This window comes from Helianthus annuus, chromosome 2, assembly GCF_002127325.2.
Source record: "Helianthus annuus cultivar XRQ/B chromosome 2, HanXRQr2.0-SUNRISE, whole genome shotgun sequence".
Lineage (NCBI taxonomy): Eukaryota > Viridiplantae > Streptophyta > Magnoliopsida > Asterales > Asteraceae > Helianthus > Helianthus annuus.
Genome location: NC_035434.2, coordinates 45,656,991 through 45,678,664, shown reverse-complemented (window position 1 = coordinate 45,678,664; position 21,674 = coordinate 45,656,991). Strand labels below are relative to the sequence as shown.

The 21,674-nt window shown below is 35.0% G+C and overlaps 1 protein-coding gene and 1 long non-coding RNA gene across 4 annotated transcripts; one reads left to right on the top strand and one right to left on the bottom strand.

Annotated features, from left to right (window-relative positions):
• Positions 1 to 6,687: 6,687 nt before the first annotated feature.
• On the top strand, positions 6,688 to 7,383 carry LOC110888655. Its single transcript, XM_022136172.1, has one exon. The coding sequence runs from the start codon at positions 6,688 to 6,690 to the stop codon at positions 7,381 to 7,383; it is 696 nt and encodes a 231-aa protein (XP_021991864.1).
• Positions 7,384 to 14,488: 7,105 nt separating this feature from the next.
• Positions 14,489 to 17,590, bottom strand: LOC110903256. Of its 3 annotated transcripts, none has more exons than XR_004887682.1 (5): positions 17,363 to 17,525; positions 16,136 to 16,332; positions 15,931 to 16,039; positions 15,532 to 15,588; positions 14,489 to 15,059 (listed from the first exon to the last, which is right to left on the bottom strand). It is a non-coding gene; the product is annotated as an uncharacterized LOC110903256 (long non-coding RNA). The 3 variants fall into 3 exon arrangements; XR_004887681.1 differs by having other exon boundaries at positions 14,490 to 15,059; positions 15,931 to 15,991; positions 16,071 to 16,332; positions 17,363 to 17,590; XR_002571797.2 differs by having other exon boundaries at positions 14,492 to 15,059; positions 15,931 to 15,972; positions 16,071 to 16,332; positions 17,363 to 17,590.
• Between the last annotated feature and the right edge of the window lie 4,084 nt (positions 17,591 to 21,674).

Below are 21,674 nucleotides of genomic sequence, written 5' to 3'. Positions count from 1 at the left end.
TATCTATATCACTATAAATACTTTTATTATAGGATGATTTGCCATCTTATATCTATATCACTATAAATACTTGCATAAAAAATCGTACACAAATCGTCCCTCGCCACAACGCGCGACAGGGAAGAAACTAGTTTACTTCATTTACATTAGTTTTTCTGATCATTTTATTAAACAATATATTGTGTTTAGCAATTTATCTTCATTTTAGCATTGAACACTTATATTACGTGATTGAATTCGTACACATGTATCTCATCTTTAGTGCCAATAGTTTAAGACTTTAGAACGGTTTGTTGATCTGTTTAAACATAATGGAAAACATATAAATAACATACCTTTGATTGCAGCAGACAGGCCAGCAGAGAATCCTGATAAAGCCGCAACAATAGAGTTTAACATGATAGTTAGAGTGTTCTGGTTCCTCCTTAGGGTGCAATCTAATGATGGTGATGAAAAAACCGAATAGGGTGTTCGGTTGGGAGAGAGAGGTCGATTGATGTTATGAACTAATAAGGTTGTCTCAACTGTCTAACCTTGTAACCTCTACATTAGTCTCCTTATATATGCACCCAAGAGGAAACCCTAATTAGTTAATAAGGGTAATATGGCCCATCAACAATTACCAACTAATTATTTAATAGGTTGTTATATATTTTGATCTATATAATGTAATTGATTATAATGGCTACTAGATTAAATATAACATAAAAATATATTTAATCTTACATCCTCCCACTTAGTCGAGTAATCATTTACTATGAGTATTAGATAAGCCTGATCAGGAGTTAAGACTCATTTTAGCCTTAAACCAAGAACTATAGCAGAAAAATACAGCCGTTGAATCATTATGTGATTCTGGACCCCCATTAGTCATACTACATCCTCAATTTAAAACCTAATCGTTATGATCAAAATACACATAAGCCCTTTGTTTGATTTGTAATTTTATTTATCTATATGCCATTATACCGGTTTAACATATGCTTAGAGACATACAAAATCAAACTGATGAGGAAAATTAACTAATACTTAGTCATTCACAGTACGATATGCAGTTGCGCACGACCATCAATTAAAACCCGTCTATGAGCTCTCTTAATAAGACTTATGGGTAACAGCCCTTCAGTTATAGGATCCTTAAGCATATCATGAATGTATTCGATACAAAGATTTAGTTTCCTCAATTCGTTCACAAACGAATAATTAATTGTGTATCGAAATTTAATGCAGCACATCTCGAACTGTTACTGTTCAAGGAGACATGGTAGCTGACTTTATCACAATAAGTCTTCACTACATTAATTGTATGGAGTTAATAAACTTATGAGTCCACTGATAAATTTCCAACAGCATTTAGTGACTATATTATGTCGTTATAACTTAGGTTGTTCATATCAGCCCATTATGACTCCTCCATGAGATAGGTTTTGTCTACTGACATAAAGATATACCTGAAATTACATTTTGTCATCTTTGAATATCACAAAGTTAGGGTAATCAACCGGTTTAAGTTCTCACTTCTTCGTCAAATTATAGTCTTTCGTTTCTTTTAAAGATATTGTAATACTCTATTAGTTGCTTCACATTAATCTAGACATATCTAGTGTGTTGCAATGTGAGTAATATTTAAACGAGTACAGACTTGAACTTACATAAGGCTTCTGATTAATGATGCGTAAGGAAATGATCTCATTTACCATATTATCCTCTATAGGAGAGCAATATTGATTATTACATATGTAAGGACCCATTTAAGGTTAAATTTATGGAACGAAACTAATGCCCCATTGGGTCTATCTCGGTATGTTATAATATCTATCACGTAAGAGATATCTGAGATCTGTTATATCAAAGTTTGTGTTAACAATGCTTTAACTTATGTAACATATACTTGTCAGAAGAATATCATTTATATAGACAAGTTTATCTTAGTTTCTCCCATTCATTTTGAGGTAAGTACATTAATCCACTTGGTTCTTGATGAAAATAATTACTCTAAGTTTTCATCGCAGTATGATGCTTGCATTAACCCGTACATGGATTTTATTGGCTTACAAACAAAGTGTTCTTTAACCTTCAGTTTGGAACTTTCAGGTTGTTTTATGAACATGTAAATATGTCAGCCAGTTGTTAGGGAAAGTTCTTTTAATGTTCATCTAATGTAACTTTAAATTATTATAAGCTACTAGAACACTGATGATCCTCAAAGAAATCTTTGATAATTTATCTCTTCCTGGGTACAACCTTTGACAATCAATCATGCTTCTTCGTGTCTTAACGCTTATATTAGGATTTAGTTTAGTCATGAACACTCTTAGGTAATTCAATCAAATCCCAAACGTTATACGATCACATAAAATTAGTTTTACTAGAAAACAGTTTTATTCCATTTAGATTATTGATTGACACTAATGGCTTAATTAGAAGAGATTGGATCAGTAAACTTTTCCAAAATCCATTTCAACTTCAGTTAGGGAGGTTATGTAATCATCAAAGTTAGTAGTTTTTTTTAACCTAGATGACCTCCTGAGTTGCTTATTGGGTTTATTAGAAGTTTCAGTTTTATGGATTAGCTCTTGGTTAGGTTTCTATCCTTTTCATTCTAAGTTTGTAAGAGTTGGTGCAGTATGGTGTACAAGAGGTGTAATCGGAGTAAAATTTAATGACCCCCCCCCCCCCCGCCTCTTGTATTCCTTGCAAGTCATGAGAAAGACTTTTACTTCTCCTAAGGTTTGTTGTTTTGTAGAGTTAATAAATCTAGTTTTGTTGGATCTGGTGACTTATAGATATTGTTTTTTTAGGATGATTTGGTTAGTGATATTAGTTGTGTGGTCATGTAAGTGCAGTTCCTGCCGGGTAATAGTGCTTTAACAGTGGTATCACAGCATGGTTACCGATTCGGAATGGTCTAACCGCCTTCCGAATCACCATTGCTCTTGATTTGATGTTTGTTTCCGCCAAACATCTTGAAGACGTGAAGATTCTGCATAAAACATGAAGAAAATGAAGTTGTTCGTCGGCTGTGATGGTTTTTCTTGTTGCAGTTCTAGGGTTTTGATCCAAAAAAGGATTGTCCGAGTTTAAAACTTTGTGTTTGTGTTTCCGGGGTTTTGGTGAACCAGTGTGAAGTCACACTGGGGAAATAATCCGGAAGCTGGTTCTCAAGTTGGGTCCGAGTTTTACACCTCATTTCTTGGTCCGAGTTTTCCACTTTTAGTAAAAGTTGTCCGAGTTTTACTTAAAAGTTCTGGGTCCGAGTTTCAAACTTGGTCCATATTTTCCTTTTTTTGTATAATTGGTCCAAGTTTACCTCTATAGCTTTAGTCCGAGTTTCTTATAAAGGTTTCCAAGGTTTAAGTTCCAAGGTTTAAGTTCCAAGGTTTGAGTCCAAGGTTTAAGTTCCAATGATTAAGTCCAAGGTTTAAGTTCCAAGGTTTAAGTCCAAGGTTCCAAGGTTTGAGTCCAAGGTTTAAGTTCCAAGGTTTAACTCCAATGTTTAAGTCCAAGGTTTAAATTCCAAGGTTTAAGTCCAAGGTTTAAGTCCAAGTTTTACCTATACTTTATTTAGTCCGAGTTTTATATCTTCAGTACTTTGTCTGAGTTTAGTCAATTGATCTTTGGTCTGAGTTTAATTTTTGAGTGTTCGGTCCGAGTTTTAAGCCTTTCAATTACTCCGAGTTTATCACTTCATTTGGTCCGAGTTTCCATTTCAAGCTCCGGGTTTCTATGTGTCTACGGAGGTTTGAAATAAGTAGTTCGATTGTTCCGAGATTAGTCTTTCGGATAGCAGCCCCTGGGTTTCTTCAGAGCTTCCTTTATTTCTTTGCTTGTTTCGAATTCCTTTGTATTTTACATACTGTTCTGATGATCTGATCCAAGGTTTCAAGAGCTTCTAGGTTTTACGGGTTCCAAATTTGCTAAGAATTCCGGGTTACCTGGGGTACCGGATTTTTTAGCTAAATTTAGAAGTTTGTGTTGTTCGGAAGTTTCGAGTTGTGCGTGTTCCGAGTTTTTCTAGTTATTCGGGTTACCTGGGGTACCGGATAACTAACTAAGAGTCAGAATTATGTGTAGTTTGGAAACTTGAAGTCGGTTTCGGATTATCGAAAAGTTTTATGGTACTTATGTTGTCCGGATCAAGTGAGGAGGTGAAGAGAATAAGACTTGCTTGGACTTTTGTATTGTTTACAAAGAAAAAGGGGGAGTAAAAATTTCCTATTTTCTTCGTAAATATAAAGCTTGTGCGTGAAATAGCTCGTGTGTGATGGAGTTTTGTCACGTGTGTTTATGTTATTAATCAAGTGTTGACGTGATGAAGCTGAATTCTCGATTGACGACTAGTCGAAGATTGAGCCTTATTAAGTTGTTGTTTAGAGTAGAGAAGATTAGTTCTGGTCTCGAAATAATGTGGGGCTTCTTGATTTGAGGGGAAGGTCGGAGATGAAAGCCATCGGGGATTTAGCGGATTTGTGAAGATAGGAGATTGATCATGAGGATACATGAGGAGATGAGATCATACATGAAGGGTTGAAGACTTTTGATCAAGTTGGTGGATGTACTTTTACAAAGTTCAGTTTGTTATTAACTTATCGAACTGAGCTTCATATCTTTGTGGAATTTGAAGTGTTCAAGGTTGGGCATTGGAAATCCAATGTCTCTTTCTGCTATCGGTTAGGTTTGAAGATTAATGTATCGAGCGATATTCTTACATGTGGTTGTAGGTCGGTTCGCGTTAACTTGATTCGGGAGTAGTTTGAGGGGGAGGTTCTGAAGTGTTTGATGTTGGATTCTTCAGGTTTCTCAAAGCAGCTTTAAGTGATCATCAGCAAGTCTTTTATCAGAAGGGTTGAAGATCGCTGTGCTCTACCTAAAAGATCAAGTCTCAGCTAAAGTTGAAAGCATGCATGATATCATCAGTCAAGGGGGAGTCTGTAAGTGTAGTATCCGATGACTGAAGATATCAATGTCAGATAGAACTGAAAGCAACAGTTAAGGGGGAGTCTGTAAGTGCAGTTCCTGCCGGGTAACTGTGCTTTATCAGTTCTGGTCTACGATCAACAAAGTCCAAGCCAAGTCAAGAATTCGGAAGCTTTATCAGTTCCGAGTTTATGATGTTCTCATAAACTCGGAATACGTTGATTATCATTGTTCTCCGAATTATTTGTTTTATATCCCGGACAATATGTTTTATCCGGTTTAGTCCCTAGTCTATATATATGTGTTGTATAGGGTAGATTAGGGTAACCCTAGAGAAAGCTTGGTGCACCTCTCCTAACTTCTTGTTCCTCCTGGTGTGCACATCCTAGAGAGAGAGAGACTATGTGTTAGTGAGAGAAAGCTTGGTTTAGATCTTAGTGATCTAAACCAGCTTGTAGATGATGTATACTCTTTTGGTATGTAATCTGTGATGACTGATTCGTTAATAAAGAGATTCATCTTCTACATATTTCTATCTTGTTCATATTTTGTTCTTCATGTCTTGAATCAAGTGCAATGTTTGATGTTCGTCATCGATCCAGTGCTTTAACAGGTCATTTGTTTGATTGAATAAGTTAACATTGGGGGAGTTGAGTTAGATTCACTTAATGGTTATTCTAGGGTTTGTTTTGACCTTTAGGAATTTTATGATGGATTTTTAGCAAAATATAGGTGTAATATTAGATATTGAAGATGGGTGCTGAATGTATTAATTTTGTGTAGTTGATTTTCTGCATTTATTACTCAAATTTGCTGAGAAAATGATGGAAGTTTGAGGGAATGATCAAGTTTTGTGTTATAATAAAATTATATTGACCATTTTACCTCTGAGTAAAAAGATAAAATAACATGATTTTATTACCCAAATGTCTTTCATTTTTGGACTAAAATGGCAATAAAAGTGAAACCAGAGGAACCCAGATTTAAAACATTTGAGTTTTAGACTAAAGTAATAAAAATGACCAAACCTCATAAACCAAAAGGACAGTTTACTACCTAAAAACTAAAAACCTAAAAACTTATTGGGCCAATATTATTCCTTAACAAAGAAACTAAAACAAACTAGTTTATATAATTTAATTGGTTAAGGCCGGCCATTTTTTCTTTGACTTATACAAGTTATTTGAATTGTAAGAAATGACCCAGATACAAATGGATTTGGCAAGAAACATATCCAAAGCCACACGAGTGTTCAATAATTCATTAAACTTTTTGGGTCCTTCCTTTTTCTTGATTTTGCATTGGTTGCAAGACTTATTTGAATTCACATGTTTTGAACATTCGTAGTAGCCTTATTTCTCCCTTGTTTGACCATATATCAGCATTCATTTGCTGTGAATCCGGCCTCTAGATTTTTTTACACATTGCCTCGTTAATACTCGTTTGTTAGTAATTAAAATACATCTAACATGTTTTGGTCACAAATATTTAATATTTAAATTCAAATCAATCGAACAATTGTAGATTAATCTATCTTCTCGGCCCTTACAACAAATTATAAAAAAAAACAACAACAATAAACAAACGTTGCTGATAACTTAAAAATAATATATTAACACTTCAATCCAATTTTACAGTCAACTTCACTTGGCATCAAGAATCTTCTCACCTTCTTCCTCCATCCAATTCCTTTGGGTATTTAACCATCAATACTCCAAGGCTAGTTTCTCACTTTCTTCACAAACATACCTCATCATAACTAATACCACTATGGACGTTGCTCCCGCCACAGATTTCGACTTCACTTTTCCATCACACGTTGACACTTGCTACACAAGCGCCCCCTCGAGCCCCACGCGACTCACGGAGTTATATCACGGGTTTGACAAGTTGTTTATGGTCGCCGATGCTAACCACAGTGGTTCTCTAGCCACCATCCCGTTTGCGTGGGAGGAGAAACCCGGAGTACCCAAAATACCCTCAAACTTACTCGAAGACGATTTTACATTTGATGTAAGTTGTGGTTTTGATAGTAAATCAGTTCAACAAAGAGAAAGAGGAAGAGAGAGAGGGTTTTCAAATTCTTCAAGAAGTAGGAGAACGAGATCGTTGTCGCCACTTGGAAGTTCCCATCAATGGCGACCACAAGTGGCGCCTTCGTCTCCTGCACCTTCTTCAGAAAAAAACAACGAGTCAAGAAAATGGAGTTTGTTGGATCTTTTGTTGTTCAGAAGTTCTTCGGATGGTCGAGCAATGGATAGAGATCCTTTGAAGAAATACTCTGCCAATTTTAGAAAATATGATCAAGACATCAGGAACCCCGGATCAGTGTCGAAACGAAGAGGGCGAGTTTCAGCTCACGAGCTGCATTACAATGTGAACCGGGCGGTTTCGAATGACATGAAGAAGAAAACATATTTGCCATATAAGCAAGGTATTCTTGGAAGATTCTCCTTCAATCCGTAAGGAGATTTTTGAAACGATTGTTGTAGTTTGTTCGGTTAAATGTAATTATAAATGTTTAGTTTTTGAAGCCATGATGTCCTATAAAAGGAGATGATTTGGGTTGTTTGATTGGTTAAGTGGATAGTTGTTTGATTGGTTTTGCTAATATCCTATAAAAGGAGATGATTTGGGTTGTCGATTTACAAGAATAATGGATTAAAAATGTTGTGATGGCAGTATTGTAGATGTAAGGTCACATTGACTATTATTAACCTATAAACATGGTTGCAAAAGTCGCTAGGCGCTCCCTAGTCGGATTCGGGAGTACTCGGGAGGTACTCGGGAGTATTCGGGAGTACTCGGGGAGTAATTGGCCTGGGAGAAGAGTACTCGTGCCTCGGCAACCTACCTTGTAGCGAGTACTCGGGGAGTACTCGGAGCCTAGTCGGGACTTTTACAACCATGCCTATAAATAAGCAACTAACTTGTGCTTAAGGTTGTTGTAACTTTAGCTTTGGGAGTTTTTCAAAAAAAATGGAATTTTCCTTTTTAACCTTCAAGTTTTAATCCTTGACAATTTAAGCTTAAAGTTTTAATCTTTGTTTCCTTTTTAACCCTAGAGTTTTAATCTTTGACAATTTAAGTTTAAAATTTAATCTTTGGTAATTTAACCCCTTTAATTAATTTGATTTTTCACTTCTAATTCAAAAGTTTCAATCTTTTGCGATTTAACCACTTTGATTTTTTTACTTATGTGTTATAATCTTGGCTTTTGGGGGGTTTTCAAAGAAAAAATGGTTATTCATATGGTTGTTCCGTTGTTGTAACCTTGGCTTTGGGGACTTTTCAAATTTTTTCCCTTTATGGTTCATTCAAAATTTTGTGACTTAACACATCGCAACGTGCGTCTTTGGTTTAACGTTTTTACGTTTCGTTCTAACGTGAGTTAACACGACGCAATATGCGTGTGTGGGTGAACGTTTTTACATCGTCTATTTTTTCCCGTTTGACAGGTTCAACATAACGTGCGTATCCTAAATCGACTTAGTTATAACTAAAGAATCCCCGCCGCATTGCGGCGGGTCGTAATTCTAGTTTATTACTATTGCACATATGGTACCTATTACGTATTGGAAAAACAATTTTTTTTTTTGAAAATTAAGAAAACTAAAGCAATAATACTCAAATTAAAGTGAATAAAATACACGTTAATACGATGTAATTTTATTAAAAAATATTATTGTATGAAAAAATAATAGCCGTTTGAAAATCGCGGGTGAACTGGGTCGCGCGATGAAAAGACTATAATCCTCTTTCCCCTTAAATTAGAAAGAACATGTGTCACGATGAGCATGTACCCTGTAAGATATGAACGGAAGCAGACACTTATTGTTTCTTATATTTCGTATCTATGTGAGAAAATAATTGTGTCTAGATAAACCATACGTTACAAAAGGCATGAGCGTGTATTAATTTTTTATTTATTTTTTATCATATTGTATTCCATCAACACCAGCTAAACATCAAGCCGCGAATCACCATCGTGCATCACCATTTTGCTTATGTTACATGTATAATCAACAAAACATAGGTTCACCATCATGCATCGCCTTATTGTTCCAGCTTATTCATGTACATGTCTATTGGTCACAGGCATACTAATCCATAAAACATCATTCATATACAAATTTTGTTATGAACAAGTAACATTTTATAAAGAAAGATGATCATTACAAATTGGAGGCCTTTAGAATACGACATTCGGAAAAGTTCAAAAAGTAATCTCTTCAATAGGTATTCATACTTTGCTAAAATGTGTTGGTACAAATACATGTATACATGTTAAGGTGCTTACATAGGACCTTCTTCCTCCATCCTAACATCTTGTTCATTCAATAAAACATGTATTACATCTGAGCATTGTTGTGTTTCTAAAGTTGTATGACTTTGGGAAATCCGTCACTACACTTGTAAGGTCAAAGTAACTTATAGACACTCTCAACTTAACATAGGTGAGGATATTTTGACGTTAACAACATATTAAACGAAAATTATTGGTAATTACTACTTATAAAGCTAGTTAATTACATGATTGTACTCGCAATAAATTTAACATCCCAACTTTATTGGACACGGTTTTAAAAAATAAAAAATAAGAAGAATTGACAAATAAAACTAAAATACATCAACATCGTTGCTAATTTGTCACATTTTTTTAATTCCAAATCAGTTAAATATTTGTAGAATAATCATCTTGGACCCAAGTCCCAATAATACAATTTAAAAAACAACACTAGACAAACGTTGCAGATAACTAATAAACAATGTATTAAGAGAACAATCTAATAATTTTCAGTCAACTTGACTTGGTTTCAAGAGCTTTCTCACCTTCTTCCTTGATCGAATTATATAACCATCAATACTCCAAGGCTCGTTTCTCACTTTCTTCACAAACATACCTCATCATAACTAATACCACTATGGACTTTGCTCCCGCCACAGATTTCGACTTCACTTTTCCATCACACGCCGACACTTGCTACACAAGTGCCCCCTCCAGCCCCACACGACTCACGGATTTGTATCGCGGATTTGACGAGCTATTGATCGCAGCCGATGCTAACTGCACTAGTTCTCTTGCCACCATCCCATTTGCCTGGGAGGAGAAACCCGGAGTACCCAAAACATCCTCCAACTTACCCGAAGACGATTTTACATTTGATGTGAGCTGTGGTTTCGATAGTGAATCAGTTCAACAAAGAGAAAGAGGAAGAGAGAGAGAGGCTTTTCAAATGCTTCAAGAAGTAGGAGAACGAGATCATTGTCGCCACTTGGAAGTTCCCATCAATGGCGACAACAAGTGGCGCCTTCGTCTCCTGCACCTTCATCAGAAAAAAACAATGAGTCAAGAAAGTGGAGTTTGTTGGATGTTTTGTTGTTCAGAAGTGCTTCAGATGGTCGAGCAATGGATAGAGATCCTTTGAAGAAATACTCTACCAATTTTAGAAAATATGATCAGGACATCAGGAACCCTGGATCAGTGTCGCCAAGGGGGCGAGTTTCGGCTCACGAGCTGCATTACAATGTGAACTAGGCGGTTTCGAATTACATGAAGAAGAAAACATATTTGTCGTATAAGCAAGGTATTCTTGGAAGATTCTCCTTCAATCCGTAAGGAGATTTTTGAAACGATTGTTGTTTGTTCGGTCAAATGTAATTATATTTTTTTAGTTTTTGAAGCCATGATGTCCTTGGTGTTACACCTAAGAGATAGGGCGCTAATATATAGTTAAGTGGATAGTTGTTTGATACTTTGATTGGTTTTGCTATTATAGCAACTTTTTTTCCGATATATATATTATGGGAAAGCTTATTTTACACAAGAGGCTTATTCTATAAAATGTAGGAGATGATTTAGGGTGTCGATTTACAAGATTAATGGATAAAAAATGTTGTGATGGCAGTGTTGTAGATGTAAGGTCAAATTGAGTATTTATTATTACTTATACAAATGGTACGTGTTACGTATTGAAAAATATATTTTTTTAAATTAAGAAACAAAACCAATAGCCTACTCAAATTAAAGAGAATAAAATGCACGTTAATAAGATGTAATTTTTTTTAAAAAAAAATGTTATTATATCAAAAAATAATAGCCGTTTGAAAATCGCGGGCGGAGTGGGTCACACGATGAAAAGACTATAATCCTCTTCCCCCCTTAAATTAGAAAGAACATGTGTCACGATGAGCATGTACCCTTTAAGATATAAACGGAAGCAGACACTTCTTGTTTCTTATATTTCGTATCTATGTGAGAAAATAATTGTGTCTAAGATAAACCATACGTTACAAAAGGCATGAGCGTGTTTTAACTTTTTATTTATTTTTTTATCATATTGTATTCCATCAACACCAACTAAACATCGAGCCGCGAATCACCATCGTGCATCACCTTTTTGCTTATGTTACATGTATAATCAACAAAACATAGGTTCACCATCATGCATCGCCTTATTGTTCCAGCTTATTCAAGTACATGTCTATTGGTTTTCCTCTTTAATGCGTGAGAAGTTTAGACACAGGTATACTAATCCATAAAACATCTATTCATATACAAATTTCATCATGAACAAGTGACACTTTATGAAGAAAGATGATCATTACAAATAGGAGGTCTTTAGAATACGACATTTGGAAAAATTCAAAAAATAATCTCTTCAATGGTATTCATACTTTGCTAAAATGTGTTGTTACAAATACATGTATACATTTTAAGGTGCTTACATAGGATCTTCTTCCTCTATCCTAACATCTTGTTCATTCAATAAAACATGTATTACATTTGAGCATTGTCGTGTTTCTAAAGTTGTATGAATTTGGGAAATCCGTCACTAAACTTATAAGGTCAAAGTAACTTATAGACGCTCTCAACTTAACATAGGTGAGGATATTTTGTTGTTAATAACATACCAAACGAAAATTGTTGGTAATTACTACTTATAAAGCTAGTTAAATACATGATTGTACTCATAATAAATTTAACATCCCAACTTTGTTGGACACTGTCTAGTGACATGGAGAGAGAGAGTGAATCTTCATAAGGACATGGCCCTTATTGTTATGTGAGAGAAGGGAACTTGTCCGTAGGAAAAGAGATAGAGAAGGGCGAGCAGGGTGATAAAGAAGGGGAAAGTTGGTCGTTCCAGCCCAAGTTATGGAGACAATTATTTATAGAAACATGGTATGATTTCATTACGTGCACTAGTAAAATGTACGGTACATATAAGATGCGTGTTCATCTAATCAAATGAGTATACCTAGAGACTAAGTTGCTCAATTGTTTATTATATACTATACTTACACCATCTTAAATTATTTTATAAGAAAAACTCGACAATGACTAAATTGTTATAAATAACCATAAGTAACATATATAATATACCTTCATTCCCCTATTTATGTTTCACCGTATGTTACGATTAACACTTGTATATATATTATGTATCAAGTATTTGTTAGTTGGAAATGCTATGAATAAATAAAATTCCTCTCTCGATAATTTCTCTCTTATTTCTTTACCCGTTATAAGCACGAAAGTGCTCTAAAAGAAAACCCAATTTTCTCTCCATCACTTGTTACTTCAACACTACTTCCGGTAGTCCCATGCAGCAAGGAATCAACTTCTATAACACAAATTAAGAACGCAACGTTTTATTCCTTGTTTCGTGAACCAAATACACCGTCGACATCTTAGTTGTAGTGTCTTTTTCCTTCTTTGATAGTTCGAGAGTGATTCTAGTGACTTTACAACAAGCTTTGATTCACCAATAGGGTACCACTCGAACTCATTTTGTTGTTGAATATAGACTTATAATCTTAAATATACAATGCTAGAGGGTATCCAAAAATAAATTATAAGTAGAAGCTGTAACATTAAATATCCTTAGTATTGGATTTTTAGAGGACTAATAGACATAAAGTATATACCACTCGAACTCATTTTCCTATTTAATAGTAGACTCGTAGTCTTAAAAATACAATGCTAGAGAGTACCAAAAAACGGATTATAAGTAGAAACTGTGACAGTAAAAATTCTTAGTATTGGATTTTAAAGGACTAATAGAAATAATGTGTATATTGCAACACACTGAAAGTCATGTTTCTATTTGTAACTCCCAAACCTACAAACTTCACAACATTAAGCAAAATCTCAAATATGATTGAACTCTTATTAATCCACCCCTAGTTCACCGAAAGCTTGAAAAGAACAGCGAGCTTTCTTTTTGTCAATAATATGCGCACGCACACACTGGTCACAGGAATTCTGGCGTGCTCGAAAGCTCCCAAAACGGATGTCCTTATAGATTCCGATTAATTTCCTATCGCATCTCACATATCTCGACCAATTGTACAAGGATGTTCACTTAGACCGTGGTCATAGGTAATGCTTTGCTAGCCATGTGAAGCCACTGGTGACCGGTCCAGGTGTCCTTTCTGGTACCCTTGTGGACATCGCATAATGTTCACTTGGATTTAATTAATGTATTTATTGGGAACATTCTTGATCATCAATGAAGTTGTTTGCTTCCAATGGTTAGTAACCGTGACGACATCAAATCTCATATCATTAACAATGGAATTGAAATGTTTTTTTTTTTTTTTTTTCTGGATTAAGTGGAATATTTTTTAGAACTTGTGGTACATGATTATTGTTACTAACTAGCACTCCTCTACGGCCGATGACGACGAAGAAGATGAAGATGCATAAACCTCTAAATGACTATAAAGATGACCACGATGATGCACAACTTGGTTATTCATTTTAATTTTACGGCAACTCTGTAGTAACCACATGTTTCTAGAGGACGAGTAAAGTTTAATTAATGTTTTTCTTAATTTAGTAAATATTGTAATAATTAAACAAATGGAAATTGGATTTTAATATAGTTCCACCTAGAGGTGGTTGCACAATATTAGACCCACTTTTAATATTTTCATTCGCAGTCCCACCTTTTAAATATTGTTTTCTCACTGCACATGCGTTAAAAAATACTTAACAATCCTTAAGTTTTTCCAAATTTCAAACTAATGTTTCAGGGATTTTGATCTAAACGAGAATATGAGTTGATTGATGTAAAACTTATCTCAAAACGGTGCGTCAAACGACGAAAACAATGCTTCAATTCAGGTGTTTAAACTTCCAATTAACAAAAATCAAGTCCTTTAGAGCACCGTTTTGAAGTAAGTTTTATATCAATAGACTCGTATCCTTGTTTTGATCAAAAACCCTAAAACATCAGTTCGAATTTCGGAGGAAAAGGTAACGGAGCTAAGTTTTTTTAACGAAGGTGAAGCGAGAAAAAAATATTTAATATGGGACAACTAATATTCAAAAGTGGGTCTAATATCGGCCAACCGCCCCTAAATGAGATTATTAAAATTCAATTTCCCTTAAATAAATTATTTTTTATTATTTTGTAAATATCTTTTTACCAAGGACTACAGGTTCATCTATTATGCCGACACATACGGTGACGGTGTTGAGAACTTATTCCCAGAAACCTATGGCCAACTAATCTTATAGCAACAACATGTCGTTGTGGAAATTAAAACACCCATGTCATCGCTACATGTTTTAATTCTTGTAGTTTAACAAATTCTTGTATTAACATCGCAGCTTACTATGAATTCCTATACTACTTAAACAGTTGATGTGAAATATATACTTAAAGACTTTTCAACTGAGAGACTCGAACTCTACATTTCATGATAAAACATCATTTTAGGCTAGAGGGTGTGGGGGCGTCACCCCCGCCACCTCAGCATGTATAGCGCCCATATGGGCTCCATCACTACACCCTCAAAGTGAAGAGGGGGCGCCATCTTCCATTCGCCACCATGGTAGCACCGAGTTTGAAATGTTCAGGTGGTGCTACTAGTTTTAGTCCAATCAATTTTTTTTTTTTTTAATTTTGTTCGAGGCTTCATCCACACCCTCCAAATTAAAGAGAGGCTCCATGGTGATGTGGATCCTACATGGCTTTATAAAGCCCCTAGGGGGCTCCAACCACACCCTCCAGCCTTACATAAATACACTGCTAAAACAAAAGCCCTATGGTATTTATCTTCCTCTCTCTCATCTTTACATAGCGGCTACACACCCAAGAGGCTTCACATCCAAGAGCTCTGCTATACGCCTACATATTATGAAAATAAGTTATTCCAACCAAAAAAAATGTTAAATACAATTGTCAAAGGTAGATAAAGATGTTAAATACAATTGTCAAAGGTATATACAATTTTCATCCTGTTCGTTAACTCCATTCATTTTTCTCCGTTAAGCCGGGGATATTTCCGTCTTTTTTGTTAACTTAAAGGGCAATTGTGTATTTTTGAGAGGTATTCGGTCTTTTTACATAAAGTGAAAAAGACCGAATTGCTCTTTAAGTTAAAAAAAAAAGAAGGAAATACCCCTGACTTAACGGAGAAAATGGATGGACTTAACGAGCCGGATGAAAATGACATTATTTTAAACCTTTTGGATCCAGATACGAAAAAACAAACCTTCGGACGAAAGTCACAAAACTGGCCAAACCTCAGGGACGAAAATGGCATTTTACTCTCAATTATATTATAAAACTTGTGAAAATTTCCAACTAGATTTATTACCTTTTCTGCAGGTTCCAAACTGCTAAGATCCTTTGAAAAATTAAGAACTTCAAGCACCTACAAGTATCAAACAGAGCTACCATGAACCAAAGTGAATGTAAGCACAAAAGGTAGTGCACTACTACTTGCCGATTTCTGATTAGGTATTACTGGTAAAACATTGATGACTTAGAGAAGAATAAACTTGAAGCTAAATATGAAGATCTTTTTAGCTTATAATCGTACATTGAACTGTAACTTAGAAGAAAAAACTCTAAGCTTAGATTCTGTACGTGGAACTTTCATTAGCTCCAGGAAGAACTACTCAAAATATATAAAGATGCGTCCATCAAGTTTGGTTTGATTTGTATATAAATTTCAAATTAACTTGTTTAAGTTGACAAAATGTGTATTACAAACCTGTTCACATTTTCCTAATTTATCCTTCTCTCCTTTGTACCCCTGAGCACAAAAGCCATTACTAATCATGAACAAATGAATAAAAGCTCTGAGTGCATATCAAAAACACCTAATGGAAGAACAATATCAAAGATACATACTAATCATGATCGGGACCATGCTTAAACTTGCTGCAATATTGGTAAGTGTGTAGAAATATCCTTACTTTTGGAATTAGATTCCAAGGACTTAATTGACATATTTCTAGCAGTTCAGGGTTTATTCTGTCTTTTAATCCTTTAAACTGTTTTACTAACAGTTTACGTGAAGCAGCTCCATCTCCTCTTTTGTTGGATAAAACTTTATGAGGTTGTCCACTTGATCAGCATCCATTGCTGAGTCTTCCAAAGCTAGAACATGATCCTACAAATGTCACAAACTAATAACTACTGGAAGACTGTCAAATCTTAATTACAAATTATTATATATACATAGAATTATAGTTGACCGTACCATCAATTCATTCCATGGTATTTTGACCTTTAAAAGCATGATCTCACAGTTACATGCAAAGAATTGCAAGGTCATTAATACCTTTTGACTTTTCACTTCCTTTCTCATTTTTTTATAAGTCTATAGAGTGTGGTCATCACCCTTATAGTCACCATAACCCTCTACATCAGCGCCATGTCACCCACTTCTAATCCATCATCTAAAACCACTATCCTAAGGGTGCGGTCATGACCAAAACCACTAATCTCTTATTTTAATTTATTTTTGTGAAAAGAAAAAAGAGATATTGAAAAAGGAAAGGAGCCTCATGGTTTCCATGGTTTAACCATGTGAACCATGGTGGATGAGACAATGGGTTGGTATAACAATCCATTAATGGTCTTACGTGACATTGATGACCAAACCCATGTTCCCCACACCCTTAAGCCTAATATTCCACCAACTCATAAAAACCCCTAACAAACATATTAGCCACCACTTATATTATTAAAACTACATTTTCTTAATTTAATTTAGTATTCCTTGATCCTATCTTAAAATAATAACCAAAATCCTAAATTTTGGAATATCAGAACAATGTAGCATACATTTGTTACCATTTTTTAGAATGGCTTTGGAATTTATTTCACACCCAAACTAAATACACAACACCATCTAGTAAATAACTAGAATGTAAAATACACACCAAGTTCGTGTCCCAGCAATTTTAAACTACCCACTCTTGTACCCCCACAATTTATTTTACAAATCAAACTACCTAATCCGGGAAATACCCAAATCCTAATTTATGTGTGTTTAGATATAGATTCCAGTCAAAGAGGAAAACAAAACAAAATTCAGTTGAATCTAATATGTGCAGAGTTCCAAACATCAATTTATATTAGGGTTTAAAAAAATCACCAAAAAGAAAGGATGCAAGCACAAGGATTCAGTTATCTACCTGTTGTAAAGAAGTCGCAAACCACCTACACGCCGGAAAAAGCTTCACGCCGAAACTCTGGAGGGGGGAGATTTAGGGCTAGAAAGAGAGCGACGAGTGGGAAGTTAGGGCTGGAAAGAGAGATGATTGGATTTGGGGGGAGAAAAGTAATCTCGTGAAGGTGGGAAATTCTCCCGCTTATAGTCCAGATGCCTTTAAAACCCTAGCCATTTGATCCACCTTTCATCAACGGCTTCCGTTGCTTCATGATGTTTATAAGACAGTGTTAAAAAACAACACCGTCTAAAGGTTGTATAAATTAGTATAAGACACTGTTTAAGCATTAGAGGGGGTTCTTTTGAATTTTCTTGAATATTTTAATCAAAACAACACAATGATCATATAGGTATTGATTTTTAGACGGTGTTATTGCTTTAACCCCGTCTAAAATAAATATTCAACACCGTCTAATACTCCATTTTGTAGTAGTGACGGTGGTTTGTTCACAATAAGGGTGTGCATAGGTCGATTTGGGTCGGTTTTGACTTAAAACTATAACCATAACCGTGATGTCGGTTAATGAATAACCATAACCGATCGGTTTTGGTGGTTATGGCTATTCGGTTTTGATGGTTATAGCTGGTCGGTTATGGGTGGTTAACCGTGTATTTAGCTTAGCTAGAAATAGCTTAATTTTTTTAACATGGAATAAATTATTATTGCATATTTGTATAGAGTGAGGTTATTGTAAAAAATGTGTTTTTTATGAGAAGGGTAAGAAAGAATCTAAACCATTAGATCTTTAATCTAATGGTTGAGATCTTGATGGCAATCTTGTAAATAGTGTAACAATTAAAATAATTAATTTTCCAGATTAAGGGTATAAAGGTAAAATTAATATTTTTAAATTTAGAAAGTCACATGCAATCCACATGCAAGTCCCCCTCTTCTTTTCTAAACGTCAATTAACTTTTTATACGTAACTTTTTTTTTAAAAAAAAAATTACACCATAATAACGAGTGTTTTTTTATCTTTAATATGAGTACCATATTGTTATAATTATGTAGAGAAAAAAATTATGTTTCGATTGGATGTTTTAGTCCATGGTGTTTTTTCTATGTTAATATAATGGTGTTTTCATTGTATTGTAATTCAAGGGGTTATGTTTTACAGTAAAACACCATATGGAAATATACAACTAATGCAGAAAACACCATTCAAAACTAACGATGTGCAAAAAAAGACACTGCAACACAATATCTACAACATAACACCATACGCAACTAATCAAACTGTAGAAAAGAAACAACTAGTATAAAAAACACCCTTCAACTTCAATAGTATACATCAAAACACCATGTACATATAAAAACACCATGAAAGGATTACACATGGTGTCATTAAATAAACTCGTATACTAAACAAAAATCACCCATGCAAAAAACACCATACACTGTAACATCAAAGGGGCAAAAACCATATTCATCAGAAAACTAATCAGATTTAAATTCAAAATTCAAAATTCGAATTCCTAAAATAACTACCTAAATTCGGTTACATTTATTTAAGGCCCGAACTATCTACACACTTGGTGTGTAGATAGTCACTCCAAAAAGGTGGTTTTTGTCCTTATATGCACACCCTGCAGTGTTGAACTGTGGCCAAAATGTGACGTTTTGGTCCGGTTAACCCGATAATGACCGATGGGTGTCTGACGGGTCTGTTGACGGGACCAAAACGCCGAGCTTTGGCCGCGTTTTGGCCCTGCAACCAGACCGGGTGTCAGTCTTTTGTCTGGTTGACAGGACCAAAACGCAGCCAAAGCTCGACGTTTTGGTCCGATCAACAGACCCGTCAGAAACCCGTCAGTCTTTTTCTTGTTAACCGGACCAAAACGCCGCGTTTTGGCCACAGTTCGACACTGCAAGGTGTGCATATAAGAACAAAAAACATCTTTTAAGGTGTGTAGATAGGCAAATGGGTGTGCCAATAGGTACACCCTTATTTAATCCTAAAATAACTACCGAAATTTGGTTATATTAATTTAATCGTTAATTAGAATTATTAGTACAATTACCATTATATCCTTGATCTAATAAAATGGATATGAAAAGATCTAAATGGCTGATATTCTTTCTTACCCTTCTCACACTTTTGATCCTTTTTACAAGATCCTCTACCTATTTGTATATATTAGTATATATTACATAGTATTAAAAAATACATATACTCTATAATATTAATATCAATTATTATCGAATATTCAATGTATATATTAGTATATATTACATAGTATTAAAAAATACATGTACTCTATAATATTAATATCAATTATTATCGAATATTCAAATAAAGTGATACGATACATTCCATAAATTCAAATAAACATTCAACCAAAAACCACAAAACGATATGAAAAATCAATAAATACAAAAATTCTTTAATTCAGTCAAAAACATCAAATATTAAAAATATGGTGAAAAGTCTTAAATCCTACAAAGATTTATTACATGTCGGTTCAGTTATGGTGGATAAGGAAAAAATGATAACCATAACCGACCCGCTACTTTCGGTTTTCAAAAAAACCATTAACCGATCCACCGGTTTTTTATTTGGTTTGGTTTTTCGGTTCGGTTTTATCGGTTAATTCGGTTATGATTCGATAAATTCGGTTTTTTTTGCACACCAGTATTTAATCCCAAATCAATCAAACAATTGTAGATTAATAATTTTCTAGAACCTTACTATATATATTATAGAAAACAACAATAAACAAACGTTGCCCATAACTACAATAAACAATGTATCACGGTTTAAAAAAAAATAAAAAATAAGAAGAATTGACAAATAAAACTAAAATACATCAACATGGTTGTTAATTTGTCAGAATTTTTTAATTCCAAATCAGTTAAACACTTGTAGACTAATCATCTTGGACCCAACAATACAATTTAAAAAACAACACTAACAAATAATAACTAGGATTATTCCCAACGCGCGTTGCGCGAGAGAGTCGGGTTAATTTCTTACAATCATAGCAATGTTTTATTTACAAAGTAAAACCGAACTATACAGATGGGTTCTATAAAAATACGAAGTAAAACTGAACTATACAGATTGATGCATTTAGTTATGCTCCTTACTTGCTGGGCTATTTGGAGAGCCAGAAAGAATGTTATTTTCATCAAAAAGAAGTTCAGCTAGAGTTCTTGCGTCGAAACGAACATGTATCTCATCCTCCTTTTTCCTTCAACTTCAGCCAGAGTTCATCTTTATTCTGATCCCTGGTGCGGCTTTTTGACTACGCACGTTGGTATCCTCACATATGCATTTTTTACACTAAATTCTCATATACATTCCTTGTAGTTAAGAGTATATATGAAGTTCTCCATTGGATATATGTGATTATAAACGACTCTTGCCTGAATAACAAAGAAGAGTGAGTTACTTGAATCTCAAAAACGAGTGAGTGATTGGAGTCGTTTGTTGGTAGTAGTGTTCCGCCACCTGTAATAATCAATTATGAGAACTCAGAAGCATGCTTATAAATAAAATGTCATGAAATTTAATAGAAAGCTACCAACGTATAACAGTCACATAATATTTTTATCATTATTAGTAGCATCCATTTTCAAAATATTCAAAGTTGCTGGGGAATGGGAGGCATAACAGATCTAAGAGTAACCCTTTTCAAAATATTAAAAGATGGTGGGCATTAATACAGTAAGCTACATACTTATTTCAAACAATTGACCCTATTCATATGAGAGCACAACAAAGTAGTATGTATTACGTTTACCTTGTATCAGGCTTCAGTGAGAACATAGCACGCATCCGGGCCAAAGCTTTTTTGAAATTTACATACGTACAACTTCTCATCCTTAGACCACACGGTGTGGGCATGGTGGAGCGGCGTTGTTGCCTTTACACGCCGCACACACCACACCGGGCCCGGTGTTGTAGACGGCGTTGTTGAAGGGGCAGCCAAAATTCCACCGACGTGGAGGGTGGCAGACAACGTGGCCGTGTGTGAACGCCTCATTTCTGACACGTGTTTACGTGTCGTCCACGTGTCGCACAACGCCCCATTTTCAAGCCCCCACCGTACGGTCTTACAGTCTATACACACCTTTTGTGAAACTTACATACCAAAATTCCGGATCCAACCCGTTTTTCGTCTTTGCTACATATCTTCTCTTACCAAAAACCCACCGCCATAGCCTTTCCAACCCGACGCGCTGCTGATTAGCATTCGTCACTTTGGATCTCATCCTAAGCGCGTTAAGCATTTGGAGCTGAAAACTTTCATCGTTGCTGCCAGTACTCAGCCCG

What these genes read in the sequence shown, in the direction of transcription:
- LOC110888655 (XM_022136172.1), top strand. Translation starts at nt 6,688, where the DNA reads ATGGACGTTGCTCCCGCCACAGATTTCGACTTCACTTTTCCATCACAC.